This window comes from Ovis aries, chromosome 14, assembly GCF_016772045.2.
Source record: "Ovis aries strain OAR_USU_Benz2616 breed Rambouillet chromosome 14, ARS-UI_Ramb_v3.0, whole genome shotgun sequence".
Taxonomy (NCBI): Eukaryota; Metazoa; Chordata; class Mammalia; order Artiodactyla; family Bovidae; genus Ovis; species Ovis aries.
Window position 1 is genome coordinate 42,965,874 of NC_056067.1, and position 21,780 is coordinate 42,987,653.

Genomic DNA, 21,780 nt, shown 5'->3' on the forward strand with positions numbered 1-21,780 from the left:
TGGGAAACAAGTATTTAAGGGCAGGATCTACGGGACTTCCCTGGTGGTACAGTGGCAAGGAATCTGCCTAGCAATGCAGGGGACACCAGTTCAATCCCTGGTCCAGGAAGATTCCACATGCCTTGGGCAACTAAAGCCCATGGGTCACAACTACTGAAACCCATGCTTCTAGAACTCGTGCTCAGCAACAAGAGAAGCTACCACAATGAGAAGACTCTGCACTGCAACGAAGAGTAGCCCCCATTCTCTGCAGCTAGAGAAAACCTGCGCACAGCAAAGAAGACCCAGCATAACCAAAAACAAACAAACAAAAAGAGCGGGATCTAGGGACTTACTTGCAGTCCAGTGTTAGGACTCTGCACTTCCGCTACAGGGGACATAGGTTTGACTGCTGGTCAGGGAACTAAGATCTTGCACACTGCGTGGCATGGCTCCCCCACCCCCCAAAAAAGTAAAAAGTAAAAACAGACACACACACACACACACAAAGAGCAGGACCTAGGCAAACACCAGAGGCAGTGGGTTTGGAGAAAGGAAAGGCTATTCAACCTACATTTGCAGAGACTGACAATGAAAAGGCAGACAGGCCAGGTCACTGGGAAGGCAGACACAGAGGCATTGGAGGAATCTTTCCTCCCAAAAAGGAGGGGTGCGGTGGAGGGAGGGTGGGGGACTTGCTCTAGGCAGTGCCTGGCACCTGGCTCCCCCTACACCCCAGAGAACCAGTGAGGCCCTTCTTCCACACAGCCAAAGATAAAACTCACACATGTAGATATGTTTCCAGCAAACTGAGGGCACAGTGTGAACTTGAGGTCTCCAGGTCAGGAGTGAGACTGAGTGATGGGTGACCACGCAGGGTCTCCTGATTAGAGACCCTCACACAGGGCATGGAAGACGGGGTGCTTTTGGCTGCCTCTCTAGTGCGCGAAGTTATTTTCTTTGCCTTTCTCACTTTCTCACTCCTTCCTAGGATTATGCAATCCCTCACTCAACCACCAAGCTCTGGAAAGCACAATTGTTTGTTTATAAGTTAGCCAGAAACTGACAACCAGCAAGCACAGAAATAGCATGTGATACCCTGCAATACACAAAAATACATCTAATTTAACTTTTCACCACAGTGGAGATTCAGGGCAGTTTGGATGAACAGAATCTACCTCTTCCACGTCCATAAAAATTAAAACATGAACTTGGCACTTATAAAGAGGCCTCCTGCCCTTCCACAGTCTCTGTCAGGTGCCTCCCTCCAGCATCCCCATCCATCCACACAGGGTTAGGGGTCACAGTATGAACCAAAATGTAGCTATAATCCTGAACAAGATTATTCAGTCACTTCTACAAATCTATAGACACCTATTGTGTGGGTACAAAGTGTGTGCCACTCTACAAAGATTCGTGATCACAACATTTCTGCGAGTCAAATGTATTTTCAGAACCAACTAACGACCCATTTATTTCAACTGGTAGAATGTATTCCCTGATGGCTTAGATGGTAAAGAATCTACCTGCAATGCAGGAGACCTGGGTTCAATCTCTGGGTCGGGAAGATCGCCCGGAGAAGGGAATGGTACCCACTTCAGTATTCTTGCCTGGAGAATTCCATGGACCAAAGAAGCCTGGTGGGCTACAGTCCATGAGGTGAGACATGACTGAGCGACTAACACACACACAGGATATACTCATTAGTTTACAGTTCTTATCTAGATCAGGGCTGGTATGTGTGTAATTTTGTACACTTCTATAATTACCTTTTTCCAAACAATTTGTTACTTCTTTTGTTGCTTGTTTTGGTCCACTGCCATATAGGATCTTAGTTCAAGGGCCAGGGATCTAACCTGGCTCCTCTCCGTAGTGAAAGCAAAGAGTCCTAACCACTGGATCACCAGGGAATTCCTGTTAAGTTTCTAATACAATAATATTGGAGAAAAACAAACTAGTTCTGAAGTGGCAGGTTTTGATCCCCTGTCCTTTTCTCCTCTTAGAATCCAACAGAAACGGAATTTTCTAAGGCATATGGCCCTAGCAAACTCTGTGGGCCTGACCAGCAAGGCCAGGGGGACCTGCATCTTTCCCTGTTCCTGGTGCTGCAGGCTGGCGAGCTCACCCCAGGCTGGCAACCCTTGCTGCCTGCTCTGCAGACACTCAGTCTGATGCTCGGGCTGGCTGAGCTGCGCTGCACCTGCGGATCTGCTGTCCTTTATGGCCACCTCCAAGGTAGCCTTTGCGTCATGAGACTCCAGTACCTGAGCCAAAGGAGGAAGTGGTGATCAGGCTAAAGCCAATGCTCTGTATCATCAGGTGGTGGCTTGGAATCTGTCCAAATAGCCCCAGGAAGCAAGCGACATTTACAGTGTTACAGCTTATGGTGCTGACTCTCCTCTGAGTCACCTAAAACCCTGCTTCTGCCAGGGGACTCCCTCCTGGCCATAATGAAAGGTGAGGAGATGTTGGTCAACCACGCCCCCTGGGCTGCTGGTGTGCACCATTGAAGCCGGTCAGACTCTCACTAAGGTTATATTCAACCTGGATCCAGCCTGGCCTCTAGGATCTGGCTCAGACCATGGTGGGGTGGTGGGTGGAGGGTGGGTAGCAGATAGCATCACAAACTTTTACACCTCCTCCTTCCCCCACCCCCACTGGGAGAAGGATTAAAAGCTCCAAGGGTGGGTTCAAACACCTGGAGAGATATCATCACCCTTCAGTAAAGATGGAATGGATGAACCCCATGACCCAGCCTGGGCTCCTCAGCCCATGTTCCCCTACGCAGATGCAGACAGATAAAGGATACATGTGTCTAACAGGAAATTATACTTCACTAAGATGAATGGTGCAGAGGAGGACCTAAGAGGAGCCACTGGATCAAAAAAAAAAAAAAAAATTCTCCTTCCTTCTCTGCTGGATCCGCGAGGAAATCCAGAGTAAACAGGGCCCGTAAACCAGGGCACAATGAACCCTGGAGCCCTGTCCAGAATGAAGGCTTCTGTGAATAAGAAACAACTTCTCCTCCAGCTCTTGGGTAAAAACAATGGAGCTAAATTCATTTCAGGCCATTAGTGTTCCCAGAGGAAGGAGAGGCAGAGATAAGGTCTCACAATGCTGTACTTTGTACCAACTCTCTTCTTCCTTATACTGCTAAGCCCTTTCATTTAGGTCTTCTCAACAGCCTTGGGAAACATCTTTGTCTGATTTTTCTCCAGCTGGTTTTCTCTTGGCCAAGAACAGATCTTCCTGTGAGTTTTAGGATTACGGGCCTCGGAGAGCCCCAGAGACAGGGTCAGCTCTCAGCATGCAGCGTCTTGGTAACGTATTACTCTGCATTTACTCCTGGCCAAAACACACATTCTTCCAAGACACGTTAGGCTGAGCATAGAAATCTGTCTGGGAAAAAGAAACTCCATTTTCATGGGTCCTTCTTTTAAGAAAGTAATTTATTAATTATTTGTATAGAACTGTACTTCTATTTAAACATATTAGTTTAAAAAAAAGAAAGAAAAAAACAATGAGAAACCAGAGAAGAGAGAAACATACTGTGACACGTGACAGGCCAGAAAGTATTCGGTACTTTCTGTATGTTCTTAATTCAGAGACACTCCCACCCACCCACCCACCCAAGATGCTCACCCAGGGGGCCAGGTCTGTGCAGGGTGTGTTCATGCCTGACCTGGCGCCAAACTGAATCCGGGTCCTCAGCTTTGTATAGCCACATCCTGCACAACCCCAAGAAGACCTTGACTTGCCAGAGGACCTCCTTCTCTGCCAGGTTTGTCTCATACATTCAGGGTCTAGGACCAGCAGGCAGAGAGGACTTTCGGGCAATTAATCTTCATTTTGTGTACAAGTTACACAATTCAGCTCTGAATATGGACCATGTACTCCCACCCCGCCACTTCTTGCTCCCTGAACTACAGCAAAAGAGGCTAATTGTCTAATCAAGCATGGCCTGAGCTATCCCAGGAAATGGGGCCCCCAAACGGAAAGGCTACCCACTCCAGTATTCTGGCCTGGAGAATTCCATGGACTACACAGTCCACGGGGTCCCAAAGAGTCGGACACGGCTGAGCGACTTTCTCTCACTCATGAACTGCCACAGGAGCCACAATGAGTTAGGGTAAAGTGTACCCCCAGACCTGAAAGCCATCAAGCTCAGAGCTTGCTGCCACACAATAAATGCTTTTTAAATGAACAGACTAGAATGGGATGTTCAAGAAAAGTACAGGGACTTCCCTGGTGGTCTAGTGGCTAAGACCCCGGGCCCCCAGTGCCAGGGGTCCAGGTTTGATCCCTGGTCAGGGAACTAGATTCCATATATCACAACTAAGAAATGGTGCAGCCAAATAAACAAGTGAGTTTTATTTTTTAATTTTGGCCGTGCCACACGGCATATAGGATATTCATTCCCCAACCAGGGATCGAACTCATACTCCCTGTGTTTGGAAGCACAGTCTTAACTACTGGACCCCCCAGGGGAGTTCCAGAAATCATTTTAAGAAAAAAAAAGGAGGAAAGAGAGTGAAGGCAGGATAAACAGAATAAGAATGAAGAAGTCTGACTTGACTGGAAACTAATTTGACCTGGTAAGTGTGCACAAAATCCCCAAAGACTGGACAGCGGGGCCTGCCCTGCCCTGAACACCCCCGTCTCGGGGTCCTCACTCCCTGCCCCCAGTTGGCTCATCCACTCAGTATGTGCCCCAGCTGTTTCCAGTCCTCACCAGTTGGGGCCTCCGACAGCTATGACAGTTATTGTCGCTCTCTCCCTTGAATCTTCACACCATCCCAATGTCTTCACTCTCAGCTTTCAGAAGTCCCTAGACCTCCCTCCTCATTCTAAACAAACCTTTCTTCTCTCTCCCATACCCCTCCCGCAACTATTTCCTCTGCCCTTCTTCCCCCTGTACTCCCCCACACTGACTTTTGCCCCCAATTCTCCACTTACTCATTTACCAAGAACCCCCTAAAGCAGGGGGTCCCCAACCTCTGAGATCTAATGCCTGATGATGTGAGGTGAAGCTGATGTAATAATAATAGAAATAAAGTGCATAGGGCATAGGGATGGTTTTGGTATGATTTAATCCCTATGCCCTGCCCCCTGGACCCCCTCCCACCCTCACCCCCAGACCTGGTCCGTGGAAAAATTATCTTCTCTTCTATACTGGGTCCTTTTTCACAATATCCCACCACATTCCACGTTGGGGCACCTCAAAGCTGCAACTCCAGCCCGGGTACTCTCATGGCTGCTGGGTCCACTGAGTGGACTCCCCACAGGGACCACTACTTGGATAACTCTTGGGGGCCTCAAGTCCACTGCCCCTACCTCAGCTTGCTGGTTACCCCAGCTCACTGAGGCCCCTGACCATCCCCCCAGACACTGAAGGCAGACATTCTGGACTCCGCTGAGCAGCACCTTTCCCACCAATCTGGTCCATTCATTCTTCCAATCCCTGCTGACTGCCTTTGCTCAAGCCCTCTTCATTCCACAGCCCACAATGGGATCCCTGCCTCCAGTCTGGATGCCATGTTTGACTTAGGGGTACAAGCTGGTGGGAAGGATATGTGGTGAGGTGTGTTTACCTAGTACTTAAAGTTACTGAAAAGTCATCAGTAGTCCCTATCAGAGTAGGACAGAGACAATGAGGATTAACCCTCCACATCCCCTGCCTGGCTCCACCCTGGCCTCTCCCCCACCGCTCACCTACTGATTTCTCAGCTTTCAATGTGGTCTTTCTGAGACACAGATCTCACATGTCTGGCCCTGAATGAAGCACTTTGATAGGTCCCCAGGTTCCCGTTCCCTGCATCCAGGATGCATGACCCCCGAAAGGCCTGGTTCCCCGTTACACCTCCACACCCCTGAGGGCTCACTCACAAGTGTTCACAATCCAGTGCCTTCACCAGTGTTCCCTCTACCTGAAATGCTCTTCCCTCCTTCACCTGTGTAACGTCTACCTGTCGTTCAAGGAGCATTTGTTCAGGGAAGGTTCCCAATCAATGCCTTTTATTAACCTGTACTAGGAACATTCTTTGGACTAGTATGATGTAACACAATGATCATTACAAGGTCTCATTTTCAGAAGAGATGCTTCTAATTGCAAACCAGTGATTCATCGTATTTCGCACCCACGATCCTCTTATCTACCATTGGAGAATCCACCTGAAAAACACTCAAGCTTTGCATCCGTTCACAGCTCCCTGGGCTTCCATCCTGTCCTATGCATATCCTCCCCAGGAAAACCTGTTCTGGAAGACCAAGGAACATAACATTGGCAGGTGTTCACCATCTCCTCTGCCCCTTCCTCTGTCATTTCCCCCAGATGGTCCAGACATCCACCTGTTCAGAAGACAAACAATTTGGGGAGGAAATGAAGTCTCAGAACAGGGGAGCCACTGGCTGCAGGCTACACTGCAATTCTGGGGGTGGGGGAGGGGTGGCAGTCAAGGTCTGAGGCCCTAGGGCTAAGATCTCAGGATTCCCTGGCCTGGCCTCCTTCTTTAACTCCACTGCCTGTGGATCCTCTGTCCAAATGCCGCACATAATTAGAAGTTTTACTCCTGTAATTCCGTGATGACATCTTTTCACTTAAATACACCTTAAAATTACTTTTTTTTTTTTTAATGCTAAAAGCAATTTAACCAAAAAGAATTTTTCCAACTCTGTCCTCACCGGTCCCCAGAATCTTCTCCTGCCCATCCCGGAGGGACACTGCTGCTCACCAGAGAGCAAAAAAACGCCCCGAGGCAGAGTCAAGGGAGAAGGAGGAAGCCGCCCAGAGCGTTTTCACTGGCTCGATCATTAGGCTTGGAACAATTAGGAATTGATTGTTCTGTGGGAAACAGTTTCACTGCCCTGTTTATAATTACGCCCTTTGCCTTCGGCCATAGAAGTTATTAAAAACACACACACAACTTCTCAACCCACCCAGTCCCGCCTGGCCAAGCCCCAAAGGCTATTTTTAGACTCGCTGGGACAGACAAGGAAGGATGGAAGGTGTCCCCGTGACTTCGGATTCAAAAACACCTTTGTAGCCCAGGCCGTGCCACCTGCCGGCATCCCAGCGACCCCGCTCCGTGGGTTGGGCCTCTTTTGAGGGGCTGAGCTACGAACTGTTAACTTCAAGGAGAGAGGCCACCGTATGCACCGAGCTCCCGCGGAGCCGCACTCGCCGCAGGTCTCCACAGCAATCGGGTAAATCCGCTTTAGCGTAAAGTGGAAACCGGGCGAGACCGCTGCCCTCAGGTCTGCCGCGCGCAGAGGAGACGAAGCCCGTCCCCTCCCGACCACTAAAAAGTCCAAGAGGCTTACACTGGAAGCATTCTGGAGGCAAAGAGGGGACGGCAACCCTCCTGAGCGGCTCCACTTCCACGCGCCACGGCCAAGCGCTCGGGTGGAAGCTGGGCTCGCGTCGCCACGCGCCGCGACGCCAAGGTGCCAGCGCTCGAGGAACCGTCCCTTCCCCAAGCGCGCGGGACGGCCGGCGGGGGCGACTCCGAGAGCCCCTCCTGGCCCGGTCCTCCGCCGGCACCTGCGCGGGGCGGCCCGGACGTCCCCCCACTCCCAGCCCCGGAAGTCACCTGCTCTCGGCCGCCGGGTGCACCGCCGCCGCACCCCTCACCGCGAGCCTCCCCCGAGAGCGCCCCCGGCCAGTGCGCCCCCTCCCCCTTCCGGCCTGCTCCACCCCGGCCTCGCGCTCTGCAGCCCCTTCCGCAGCCTGGAAAGAGGTCTGGAGCTCGCGGACTCCCCACCCGCCCACAGCCGCCCACCTTCCGAAAGTAGCAGTGGCCCTCTTTCTCCAGCGGCTGGGGGGCCGCGGGCAGCAGCGCGTCCGTCATGCTGGCGGCACCGGAGCGCAGAACTGACTGAAGCTCAGCAGCGCGCTGGTCCCAGAGGGCGCCCGGCCCCGCCCCCGCCCCGCCTTCGCGGCCGCCCCCACCTCCAGCCCCGCCTGAGGCCTGGCCTGCAGCCCTGCAGACCTGGCGCGGCCCGCAGAGACCACGCCCCCGGCCCCGCCCCGACTCCGAACTGGCAGCGCGCCGCACTAGCCCTTGGCTAGGTTGGCGGAGCTGCGAGCTCAAGCCCCTGGGCTCTTCACCTGTCCTCCTCCCCGCCTCAGGGGCTTAATCTGGGCGCGGTTGCAGCCTCAGCCCAGGGGCGCAGGGGCGTCTCGCAGCGAGACCCAGATTGGGGATTCAGCCTCTTGTCTGGAACCTTGGGCGTAAATGCAGCGCGTGGGTCTAACTAAGGCTCCTGAGCGCACGCCGCGGGGACAGTGACCAGACCCGACGCCACTTTTCGAGGGCGCGGGGGGAGCGCGGGATCCCCCAGGCCCAGTCCGGGACGCTGGGGAGTTGGCTGCGCCACCGAGGGCCTTGGCGGGTAACTCAAACCGATTGGCTCGGTGATCAATCCCCAGTCCCCCAACCCGCGTTGCAGAAACTAGGCAGATCCGCTGGGGGTCGCGGATGGCGGGAAGAGAGAGGTCCACCCAAGGAGAAATCCCCAGAAAAGGTTCCGTGACCGAGATTCGACAACTGCCCTTTTTAACCACCACTTCAAACTTGAGATTTCTCAACTGCAAGATGAGTCCCTATCACTTTTGAGCAGGTCGAAGGTATTGCAACAAAAGTGGTGGATAACCGCTTAGCTTGCGCAGTAGGAACGCGAATAGTTTAGGAGCGGAAGGAGCTCCTGGCGATAGGGGTCGCATCGCTCTCTCGCCCACCCCCAGCTGATCGGTGGACTCCAGCCATAGAAGCCTAGCAGACAAGGTGCAGAAACTGGGCTGCTGGAGCCGGAAACCGCCCCAGCGGGTGGGGCCACGCCCCTCTTGGCAGGTGTCCTGACGTTTCTACGCCCTCCCCCAACCAAAGGACGACTTTGCGCAGTTCCTGCTGCGTTTGGCAGTCGCGGTAGGTGCCACCGGTAGAACACGATACAGTTTGCTTTCTAAACAAGCCAAAAAGGGAGATACATTAGTGGATGTCCGAGTGTTTAAAACAAATAGTAGCAAAAACTAAGAAAACGTCAAAATAAATAAAAGTTCATCATCATTGCTGGGTCCAAGACGCAGCACGAGAAAAAAAGGCGTTTTCTGAAAGGACTGTTTTCGTACAGAGCCTGAAGAATCTTAAACATCTGGGACAGGTATTTTGGGAAACTCTGCGTCAGGTACAGAAACTTCCTTTCTCAGTGTCAGAAGTGAGTACCAAGTTAATTTCAGCATTGTCAGTCACCCAATAATTAATTCATTGCACTGGAAATGTACCCCCCCACACACACACACACCCCCACGCTGGGTCTTGAGAACAACCGTTTCTCTTTGACGGAACCAGGAGTGGTAGGTCACTGTTATGTTTGTTATACTATTACCACTGCTAATAATGATGAAAGTGAAAGTGGAGAGTGAAAAAGTTAGCTTAAAGCTCAACATTCAGAAAACGAAGATCATGGCATCTGGTCCCATCACTCCATGGGAAATAGATGGGAAACAGTGGAAACAGTGTCAGACTATTTGGGGGGGGCTCCAAAATCACTGCAGATGGTGACTGCAGCCATGAAATTATAAGACGCTTACTTCTTGGAAGAAAAGTTATGACCAACCTAGATAGCATATTCAAAAGCAGAGACATTACTTTGCCAACAAAGGTCCGCCTAGTCAAGGCTATGGTTTTTCCAGTGGTCATGTATGGATGTGAGAGTTGGACTGTGAAGACAGCTGAGTGCCGAAGAATTGATGCTTTTGAACTGTGGTGTTGGAGAAGACTCTTGAGAGTCCCTTGGACTGCAAGGAGATCCAACCAGTCCATTCTGAAGGAGATCAGCCCTGGGATTTCTTTGGATGGAATGATGCTAAAGCTGAAACTCCATTACTTTGGCCACCTGATGCGAAGAGTTGACTCTTTGGAAAAGACTCTGATGCTGGGAGGGATTGGGGGCAGGAGGAGAAGGGGACGACAGAGGATGAGACAGCTGGATGGCATCACTGACTGGATGGACGTGAGTCCAAGTGCACTCCAGGAGTTGGTGATGGACAGGGAGGCCTGGCGCGCTGCAATTCATCCCCATTCATGTCCGCAAAGAGTCGGACACGACTGAGCAACTGAACTGAACTGAATAATAAAGTTCGCTAGCCAGAAAGTTTACAAATATGGTTCATGACCCTTAATAAGAGAATTAAATAATCTCCATTTAACAGGTGAGAAGATGGAGGCTCAGAAGGAGTGAAGTGGTTCAGGGAACACTGGCCGTTAGTGGCTGAGATCACTGTTCAGGGCTGCTGGCTCCAGTCATTCTCTGCTACTCTCAGATTTTTGTCATCTCTTTCTACTACCTCGAAGCTCCAATCGCCTTTACAATTTGTCACATATGCACGTCACTTGTACTATTTTTTGTTGTTGTTAATTTCCTGGCTGTACTGTGTAGCATGGGTCATCTTAGTTCCCCCACCAGGGATTGAACCTGCACCCCCTGCAGTGGAAGCATGGAATCCTAACCACTGGACCACCAAGGAAGTCCCATCACTTGTACTATTATTAACTTAAGAGTCTTCTTTAAAATTATCCACTTTAACAAACTTTATTTTAAAACACAGCTATGTCATAACAATAAGCGGAAAACCAATGTTACTTTGTCCTATGGGGACATACACATTAAAGTGAATATATTGAAAACCAAAATCTGTTATTTAATCTAGCCTAACACCTTTGTCTTCTTGAACTGCTTCTTTTTTATTAAAAAGGGAGAAGAGCAAGAAGAGGTAGCCTGGTGTTAAAGACACCTCAGCCCACCCTGAGAGCTAGCTGAGACGAGGTCCTGGGCGTCTTTAGAGGAAAAGAAGCACTTCTTTGTATGTTGTTGTGGTTCAGTTGCTCAGTGGTATCCGACTCTTTGCAGCCGCATGGACAGCAGCTCACTAGTCTTCCGTGTCCTTCACCATCTCCTGGAGCTTGCTCACACTCATGTCCATCAAGTCCGTGATGCCATCCAAACACTCCTTCTCTGTCATCCCCTTCTCCTCCTGCCTTCAATCTTTCCCAGCATCAGGGTCTTTTCCAATGAGTTGGCTCTTTGCATCAGGTGGCCAAAGTATTGGAACTTTAGCTTCAGCATCAGTCCTTCCAGTGAAAATTTAGGGTTGATTTTCTTTAGGATTGACTGGTTAGCTCTCCTTGCAGTCCAAGGGACTCGCAAGAGGACATTTCGAAAGCATCAATTTTTCGGTGGTTAGCCTTCTTTGTGGTCCATACATGACTACTGGAAAAACCATAGCTTTGATTAGACGGACCTTTGTCAACAAAGTGATGTCTCTGCTTTCTAATATGCTATCTAGGTTGGTCATAGCTTTTCTTCCAAGGAGCAAGCATCTTTTAATTTCATGGCTGCAGTCACCATCCGCAGTGATTTTGCAGCCCAAGAAAATGAAGTCTGTCAGTGTTTTGATTGTTTCTCCATCTATTTGCCATGAAGTGATGGGACTGGATGTCATGATCTTACTTTTTTGAATGTTGAGTTTTAAGCCAGCTTTTTCACTCTCCTCTTTCACTTTCATCAAGAGGCTCTTTAGTTCCTCTTTGCTTTCTGCCATAAGGGTGGTGTCATCTGCATATCTAAGATTATTGATGTTTCTCCCAGCAATCTTGATTCCAAGGTGTGCTTCATCCAGCCTGGCATTTCACCTGATGTATTCTGCATATAAGTTAAATAAACAGGGTAACAATACAGCCTTTACATACTCCCTTCCCAATTTGGAACATAGTCCGTTGTTCTGTTTGGTTCTAACTGTTGCTTCTTGACCTGCATACAGGTTTCACAGGAGGCAGATAAGGTGGTCTGGTTTTCCCATCTCTCTAAGAATATTCCACAGTTTGTTGTGATCCACACAGTCAAAGGCTTTGGTTCAGTCAATACAGCAGTAGCTGTTTTTCTGGAATGCTCTTGCTTTTTCTATGATGCAACAATGTTGGCAATTTGATCTCTGGTTCCTCTGCCTTTTCTAAATCCAGCTTGTACATCTGAAAGTTCTCAGTACTGTTGAAGCCCGGCTTGGAGGATTTTTGAGCATGACCTTGCTAGCACGTGAAATGAGTGACATTTAGGGTAATGTGAACATTCTTTGTCATTGCCCTTCTTTGGAACTGGAATGAAAACTGACCTTTTCCTGTCCTATGGTCCCTGCTGAGTTTTCCAAATTTGCTTACATACCGACTGCAGCACTTTAGTAGCAGAATCTTTTAGGATTTGAAATAGTTCAGGTGAAATTCCATCACCTCCATCCACTCCCTTTGTTCATAGTAGTGCTTCCTAAGGCCCACTTGACTTCACACTCCCAGATGTCTGGCTCCAGGTGAGTGATCACACTATCATGGTTATCCAGGTCATTAAGATATTTTTTGTATAGTTCTTCTGTGTATTGTTGCCACCTCTTCTTAATATCTTCTGCTTCTGTTAGGTCCATACCATTTCTGTCCTTTACTGTGTGTCCTGGCAGGCATCTTCTGGCCCTGGGAACCATCTGTGTGTCCCTCCTAGAGGCTGTGCAGTACCAGACATCTGTAGACATTCTCATGACTCCTTGCAGGGGGCTCACAGGCCTGAGCCCTTATCTCTGATCCTGCTGCGATCAGGAAATGAGAGCCACTGCTGCTAACCCAGCAGGACGGTAACTTCTGACCCCCTATTTGTCAACCCTGCTGGTGTTGTGTGTCACAGGAACCACCAATGAGCCTCTGTGCTCCTAATAAAAGAGCTGGGCTGGGAACTCCTGAGACAGGCAATGATTAAAATCTCAACTATTTTGTCAAGTCCCTGCTTTACCTTCTGGCTGGGGCCAGCAGCTGACTCTCCAGGGATTCAGTTTCTCCAAATAAAATGTAAGTCTCACCTCCTAAGACTTGTTTGTTGAAAAACGAGCACTGGTTTCTCTGGGAGCAGCCTGATGTACATCCTTTCTTGGAGAATCAGATGAAATTTGCTAACTAGAAGCCAAAATCACAATGTAACCCTTAAATGAATGAAGTTATAGAACGAATTATAGATCCAGGGACTATCCTGGCTGTCCAGTAGTTAAGTCCCTGCTCTTTCAATTCAAGGGGCTTGGGTTTGATCCCTGATTGGGAAGCTAAGATTCCACATGCCCTGCAGCATGCCCAGGAAAAAAAACTTATAGATCAAGTTTGCATTTTTCAAGAAAAAAATCTTAGAAATTGAAGCCACATGGTGCCATGGAGCACTGACTTGAGAAAACCACACCAGGCTCTGTAGGCTTTGCCACTACATCACCTTGACCAGACCCTTTTACCCCTCGTGGCCTCACTTTCCGCAGCTCTGAAATATAGCCAAGTGCGTACAGTTGTTTATTGCATACTTTATGGCAGGAGCTGTGCTATGCACTTTGCATGCATGATCTCAGTTGGTCAACAACCCTATGAAGTGGGTAGTTTATCATTCCCATTTTACAGATGAATAAGTTGAGGCTCAGATGTTACTAGTCTGGTAAGTTAGATTGCCTGATGTTACAGCACACTTTATGGTACACTATACTGTTACATGTGATTTAAAAGGAAAGATATTTTGGGATCTTGGGAAGAAGTGATTAGGAAATAAACATAAATAAGAGACAGAATAGCTCCCAAAAATATTAGTATTAGTATTAGTAAAAAGGTGAAGCAACCAGAATCTTGTACACTGCTTGTGGAAGTGTAGATTGGTACTGCTACTTTGGAAAACTGGCATTTTCTACTAAAGAGGGGTATATGCATAACTTGTGATCCAGCAATTCCAAATCTAGGTAGATGCCCAATAGAAATACACACATCTATTCTCCATATGTACCAGAATGTTCATAGCTGCACTTTTCAAAGTGAAAGTGTTAGCTGGTCAGTCATGTCCAGTTCTTTGTGACCCCATCCACTGTAGCCCACCAGCTCCTCTGTCCATGGAGTTCTCCAGACAAGAATACTGGATTGGGTAGCCATTCCCTTCTCCAGATGATTTTCCCAACCAAGGAATCGAACCCAGGTCTCCTGCATTGCAGGCGGATTCTTTACCATCTGAGCCACCAGGAAAGCACTTTTCACAATAACCCCTTATTTGGGACTTCCCTGGAAGTCTAGTGGTTAGGATGTTTCGCTTCCACTGTTGGGGGCATAGGTTCAGCCTGTGGTTGAAACTGTGATCCTGCATGCCCTGTGGTGAGGCCAATTTTTTTTTTTAAAAAAGCACCTAACTGGAAACTTCTCAAAATGCCCATCAACTGTAGAATGGATAAGAAATTGTGGTGTACTCACATAAGGAAAACTAACTTATTACTATTATTAATATAAGCAACAAATATGTTGTGAGCAAAATGCTTGACTTACCAAAATGTGTTTGAGCCAAAGAAGCCACACAATGCTATATAACTCCATTTTATGTAAAATGGGAAACAGACGAAATTAATCTATTCTGAGGTTATTGCTTCTGGGATTGGGGGAATTTTCTATTTCTTGATCTGCTTGTTATTACACAGGTGTGTTCACTGCATGAAAATGCACAGAGCTATGTGCTTATGATTTCTGCACTTTTCTGTATATATGTCCATAGCTCAATAAGAAATCTCAATGGAAATAAATTGTTGCTGTTCATTCGCTAAGTCGTGTCTGACTCTTTGTGACCCCATGGACTGCAGCATACCAGGCTTTCCTGTCCTTCACCATCACTTAGAGTTTGCTCAAACTCATGTCCACTGAATCAGTGATGCCATCCAACCATATCACTCTCTCTGGTCCCCTCTTTCCCCTGCCCCCAATCTTTCCCACCATCAGAGTCTTTTACAATGAGTCAGTTCTTTACATCAGGTGGCCAAAGTATTGGAACTTCAGCTTCAGCATCAGTCCTTCCAGTGAATATTCAGGGTTGATTTCCTCTAGGATTGACTGGTTTGATCTCCTTGCTGTCCAGGGGATTCTCAAGAGACTTCTCCAGCAGCACAGTTCGAAAGCATCAGTTCGTCGGTGCTCAGCCTTCTTTATGGTCCATCTCTCACATCCATACATGAGTACTGGGAAAACCATAGCTTTGACTAGATGGATCTTTGTCAGCAAAGTGATGTCTAGGTTTGTCATAGCTTTTCGACCAAGGAGCAAGTGTCTTTTATTTTCATGGCTGCAGTCACCATCTGCAGTGATTTTGGAGCCCAGGAAAATGAAGTCTGTCAGTGTTTCGACTGTTTCCCCATCTATCTGTTGTGAAGTGATGGGACTGGATGCCATGATCTTACTTTTTTGAATGTTGAGTTTTAAGCCAGCTTTTTCACTCTCCTCTTTCACACTCATCAAGAGGCTCTTTAGTTCCTCTTCTTTTTCTGCCATTAAAGTAGTATTATCTACATATCTGAGGTTGTTGATTCCAGTCAATCTCGATTTCAACTTGTGGTTCATCCCACCTGGCATTTCGCATGATGTATTCTGCATAGAAGTTAAATAAGCAGAGTGACAATATACAGCCTTGATGTACTCATTTTCCAATTTGGAACCAGTCCATTGTTCCATGTCCAGTTCTAAAGGTTGCTTCTTAACCTGCACACAGATTTCTCAGGAGGCAGGGAAGGTGGTTTGGTATTCCCATCTCTTTAAGAATATTCCACAGTGTGTTGTGATCTACACAGTCAAAGGCTTTAGCATAGTCAATGAAGCAGAAGTAGTTGTTTTTCTGGAATCCCCTTGCTTTCTCTATGATCCAGTGGATGTTGGGAATTTGATTTCTGGTTCCTCTGCCTTTTCTAAATCCGGTTTATACATCTGGAATTTCTTGATTCAAGTACTGTTGAAGCCTAACTTGAAGGATTTTGAGCCCTGCCTTGCTAGCATGTGAAATGAGCTCAACCGTATGGTAATTTGAACATTCTTTGGCATTGTCTTTCTTTGGGATTAGAATGAGAACTGACCTTTTCTGGTCCTGTGGCCACTGTTGAGTTTTCCAAATTTCCTGGCTTATCGAGTGCAGCACTTTAACAGCATCATCTTTTAGGATTTGAAATAGCTCAGATGAAATTCCATCTTCCTCTATCTTTATTAGTAGCGATGCTTCCTAAGGCCCACATGACTTCACACTCCAGGATGTCTGGTTCTAGGCGAGAAACCACACCATCATAGTTATCCAGGTCATTAAGACCTTTTTTGTATAGTTTTCTGTGTAATCTTGCCACCTTATCTTAATCTCCTCTGCTTCTGTTAGGTCCTCACCATTTCTGTCCTTTATTGTGCCCATCTTTGTATGAAATGTTCCCTTGGTATCTCTCATTTTCTTAAAGAGATCTCTAGTCTTTCCCATTCTGTTGTTTTCCTCTGTGTCTTTGCACTGTTCTCTTAAGAAGGCCTTCTTCTCTCTCCTTGCTCTTCTCAGAAACTCTGTATTTGTGAGTAACATTGATTCCCAGACATTTAGAGCAGGGTTCATCGTATGTCTTGAGTACCGTCCCACCACCAGCACTGATGTGTGGACCATGAGAAAGAAATTATTCTCTACCCAGCTGATTCACCCATCTTCCTACCTGCAGTTTTCTGATAAGATTCTGAGATTTGTAGTTTCCTGCCTGTTTGAATAAGAAAGGAAGAGTAAGTGGTGTTTTACCTTTTTGGGGCTTCCCTAATAGCTCAGTTGGTAAAGACTGAGGTCTCCGCCTGCAATGTAGGAGACCTCAGTTCAATTAATGGGTTGGAAAGATCCTCTGGAGAAGGGAAAGGCTACCCATTCCAGTATTCTGGCCTGGAGAATTTCATGGGCTATACAGTTGCAAAGAATCGGACTCACCTGAGCAACTTACATTTTCTTTGTCAGTTGCTACAGCTTTGCAGATAAACAGGCTGTTCATGGGACTTCCTTTGTGATCCAGTAGTTAAGACTCTGCGCTTCCAGTGTAAGGAGTGAAGGTTTGATTTTTGGTTGTGGAACTAAGATCCCACGTGCCTTGTTGTCAAAAAATGAATAAATGAAATAAAAAACAACAACAACAAAAAAAAAAAACTGTGCTCTTTAGGGATTTCTGCTGCCAAGATTCAGGAATATTGGGTAGTAAGTGATCAGAGTTGCAGGTGAATCATTTCTGAAGATCTGGAGTCAGAAAGGTTGGTTTGCTAAATGCTTGTGATCGTCAGAAATCCAATAAAGTAAACTCTCAACAATAAATTTATTGGGTTTTCTCACCTTTCAGAAGCTATAAGCTGTAAGAAAATTAGCTAGGGTAATTTAGAAATAAAATCTCGGACCTTCATGGTTTTTCTGGGTATATAACCTAGGTATATAGGTATATAACCCTAACCTTCTTTACTTTCAAAAGCTCCTTATTCACAACAGTGATGATCAAAGGATGGTGCTGGGGCCCTGCAGGGCTTCAATAAACAAAGATACTTTCTCTTTAGTACATTAAATTTATCAAGGCAGGAAAGGAGCTAATCCATACAAAACCCTTAAAAATGAAAACCAAGTTACTGACATAGAAGGAAAGACTATCATGGATGCAGTTAAAAACAAAAATTCAAATGCTGCAATATTGTATACATGTATCCCCCTGCTCTGATTTCCTTTGATCAGTGGCAACCACTGTTACCAGATTCTTTGGGGAGTTTACTGGGGATATAGCATATTTTTGAATGTACCGTGTCCCTCCATTGTGGATGCAATAGTCACAGTAAATTTGGCTTTTTATGCTTTCTCTTAATATAAATGGCATTACTCTGCCTCACTCTCTGTTTTCCTCATTTAACAGCATCCACTGGGGATCCTCACCATCAGCATTTTTATTGTTTTAATTTTATTGATTTATTTATGTTTATTTTCGGTTGTGCTGGGTCTTTGTACTATGTGCCAGCTTACTCTAGTTTCGGTGTGCCAGCTTCTCGTTGCAGTGGCTTCTCTTGTGGCAGAGCACAGGCTCTAGGGCACTCAGCTCGTGGGCCAAAGGACACTGTCTCAGTTGTTGCCATGCATGGGCTTAGTTGCTCTGTGGCATATGGGATCTTTCCAGACCAGGGATTGAGCTCATGTCCCCTGCACTGGCCTGCGGATTCTCAACCCCTGGACCACCAGGGAAGTCCCATATCACCATTTTTAAATGCTTTATAGTATTTTATCATAAAGTTTGTTCCCAGTCCCTGTTGTTAACAAATTGCCACAAGTCTTCATGGCTCCAAACAAGAACAATCATTGTATTATTAACTCTCTTGGTTTCAGAAGGGACTGAACTCAGCTAAGAGATTCTTGCTTGTGATCTCTCTAGTCAGAAGGCCACTGGAACTGGAGTCATTTTGAATCTTCCTTGCTCACCCGTCTGGTGACTGATGCTGACTATTAATCCCAGCTGGGTCATTGTCTGGACTATCAACCTAGCCTCTCCTCATGGCCTGGCTTCCTCACAGAATGGAGATTAAGATTCCAGGGCCAGCAGCCCAAGAAAATCGAAGCTATCAGTTTCTTAAAGCTTGGATGTGGTACATGTTATATTGTCACTTTTACTGTATTCTTTTGGTCATAGGCGTGGAGCCTAGATTCAAGGGAGGGCACATGGATGCCACTTTTTGATGGGAAACTTGTCCAAAACTTCAAAACTATGGTTTTTTAAAAAAATTGAGTTAATTTACAATGTTGTGTTAGTTTCAGGTATACAGCAAAGTCTATCAATTATACATAGAAGCTGTGCTTTTTTTGTTGGCTGGTTTTTGGCTATTCTGTGAAGCATGTAGGATCTTAGTTCCTTGACCAGAGATCATACCTGTGTCCCATGCAGTGGAAGCATGGAGTCTTAACCATTGGACCACTAGGGAAACCCCTAGAAGATGTTTTTTAAAATAACTTTTAAAAAAAGTCATGAACCATGACTTATTTAATTATTCATTCTTCAAAATTATTTATTGAGTGCTTACTATATTCAAAGCACTGTTTTAACCTCTGAGGATACAGCACAGAAAGAAAGAAAGAAAAACTGGCTTGAGGACTTCCCTGGTGTTCCAGTAGTTAAGAATCTACCTTCCAATTCACAGGATGTGGGTTTGATACCTAGTTGGGGACCTAAGATCCCACATACCTCAAGGCAGCTAAGCCCATGAGCTGCAACAAAGAAGCCCATGCACTGCAATGAAGACCCAGTGCAGCCAATATTACAACAAACAAACCCCAAACTGCCTCAGATCCATCTCTCCTTGGAGCTTATATTTCAATGGGAGCTTCCATTTCAATGGGGAAGAGGAAGACATTAGACATAATACTGAGTCAGTAACCTTTGAGCAGAGACCTGAAGCAGGTGAGGTTGTGAATCATGCCTGTGGTACTCTAAGCACAGGGAACAGTGACGACAGAGGCCTCGAGGCCAGAGAGTGTCTTGAGGGCTCAAGAAACAGTCCCAGCTCCAGAGAGTCTGATTCAGAAGGCCCCGGGGCATGGGTAGAAAGGCTAGTTCAACAACATCCTACAGACTCTCAGTCATGCAGACTTCTGACCCTCACTTAGAAAATCTGGGCTTCTTTTCTTTGTTCTGTAAGAAGGAGTTTTGGGGTGAGCTAACGGCACCCCGTTGGACCGATGTTTGTTTCTTTAGCTTCAGTAAGGGAGCCCTCAGTATCCCTCACCCCACATCACAGCCCTTTGCTTGTCTGCTTGCCTTTTCTTTTTCCTGTTTCTTTTTCTTCAATCTTTTTTCAATTTTCTTTTTCTCTCTTTACTGCTCTTTCCCTCTTTTTCTCCCCTCCCTACTGTCATGATCTGTGCACAGATTGGGAAAGAATTATCAGACACGAGGCAGAAGGAGGGGAGAATAGAGTTTATTAGAGGGGGAGATGCATTAAGAATCTGCCTGCAATGCAGGAGACCCCGGTTCGAATCCTGGGTTGGGAAGATCTGTTAGAGAAGGGATAGGCTACCCACTCCAGTATTCTTGGGCTTCCCCTGTGGCTCAAGTGGTAAAGAATCTGCCTGCATTGTGGGAGACCTGGGTTTGATCCCTGGGTTGGAAAGATCCCCTGGAGAAGGGAAAGGCTACCCACTCCAGTATTCTGGCCCAGAGAACTCCATGGACTATACTCTTTGGGTCACAAACAGTTGGACACGACTGAGCCACTTTCCTTTTTCATGGAGATTCCTTAAAAAAAAGAAAAAAAGGAATAAAACTACAATGTGATCTGGCAATGCCACTACTGGGCATATACCCTGAGAAAACCACAATTCAAAGAGACACATGTACCCCAAGGTTCATCGCAGCACTACTGACAACAGCCAGGACATGGAAGCAACCTAGAAGTCCATCAACAGATGAATGGATGGAGACGATGTGATGCATATATACAGAGGAATATTAGTCAGTCATAAAAAGGAACTCATTTGAGACAGTTGTGTGAAGTGGATGAACCCAGAGGCTGTTATACAGAGTGAAGTCAGAAAGAGAAGAACAAATATATATATTAATGAATATTTACAGAATCTAGAAAAATAGTACTGATGAACCTATTTGCAGGGAAGGAATGAAGACGTAGAGAATGAACTTGTGGATACACTGGAGGAAGGAGAGGGCAGGACGAATTGAGAAAATAGCATTGACATAGATACACTATCATGCGTAAAAATGATAACTAGTGATAAAATGATAAAAATGATAGCTACTATACAATACAAGGAATCCTGCCTGGCACCTCATGACAACCTAGAAGGGTGGGATGGCAAGGGGAAAGAGGCTCGAAAGGGAGGTGATTATACATATAATTATGACTGATTCCAGTGGTTCTTCAGCAGAAACCAACACAATATTGTAAAGCAATTATTTTTCAATTAAAAGAAAGAGTGGTCGATGCTATTGAAACAGCAGACGGCTGGAGAGACAAGGTTTGGCGGAATAGTAGCCCATTTTTACAGCATCAAGACAAAGAAAACTCCCATTTGGAGGGTGGCATTAGGTGACTTGATAGAGTGGTATAGGGTGGGTATTTTTATCTAATGTGAGGTCAGGGAGTAGGCTGGTTTAGAACAGAGAGACTCATGGCAATGGTTGCTATGAGGCTCAGTTCGGGGAGATGAGCTTGGAGCAGGGCTCCGCATCTGTGGCCTTGGTATAGGGCTCCACACCTACACCCCCACCTTCTTTCTCCTTTTCTTTTGATCTCTTTTTCTGTTATTTTTCTCTTTGACCAAGTGTTGCCCCCAAACTCCCTTCCCCGTGGGCATCAGGGTACCCCCTGCCCGTGAATCCTTTCACAGGTCTGGAAGGGGACTACACTTACTAACCCTAAGGGTGTCATACGGAAAGAGGAGCCTGGCAGGCTATAGTCCATGGGGTGGCAAAGGGTGGAACACGACTAAGCGGCTGGAACAAGGGCGCTATATTCAGATAGCGCGCGCATGTGTGGGGTAGAGGCAAATTCCCCGCACATGACAGCGGTAGCACTGCGGGAAGCAGAATCTGCCAGCAGGTGAAGTTGGGGAAGGGTCTGGACCGGTTTCGGGAGGGGTGTGGGGCTACGCAGATTTCATGGAGAACCAGCAGTCGGACAGCGGGGTGCGTTCCACTCTCTCCCAGGCGCCTCCTCCAGACCGGCGCCTGGTGCAGTTAGGATGGGACGTCGTGGCAGCCAAAGTCTCCGCGGCAACTCCTGCGGGGGTCTGCCTCCAACAAAACGGGTTTGAGAACCACCAGACGCAGATCCCAAGAAAGAAGATTGCCTGGCGGGGTCAGCACTTTTCACGACTCACGCTTAGAACTCGTAGCGGTTCGCGGAGAAAAAAGTGCGGAACATGTTTGGCCTCTTGAGGCCGCCGTAGCGAGGGGGC

At 47.1% G+C, this 21,780-nt stretch overlaps 1 protein-coding gene across 2 annotated transcripts in view; it reads right to left on the reverse strand.

Annotated features, from left to right (window-relative positions):
• Positions 1 to 7,855, reverse strand: part of RHPN2 (rhophilin Rho GTPase binding protein 2) — a 70,688-nt gene extending 62,833 nt beyond the window's left edge. For both annotated transcript variants that reach the window (XM_042231940.1, XM_015100546.3), the window contains exon 1: positions 7,758 to 7,855. In XM_042231940.1, coding sequence (XP_042087874.1) covers positions 7,758 to 7,826 — 69 coding nt within the window. In that variant the 5' untranslated portion in view covers positions 7,827 to 7,855. The remainder of the gene's footprint in view (positions 1 to 7,757) is intronic.
• Positions 7,856 to 21,780: the final 13,925 nt, after the last annotated feature.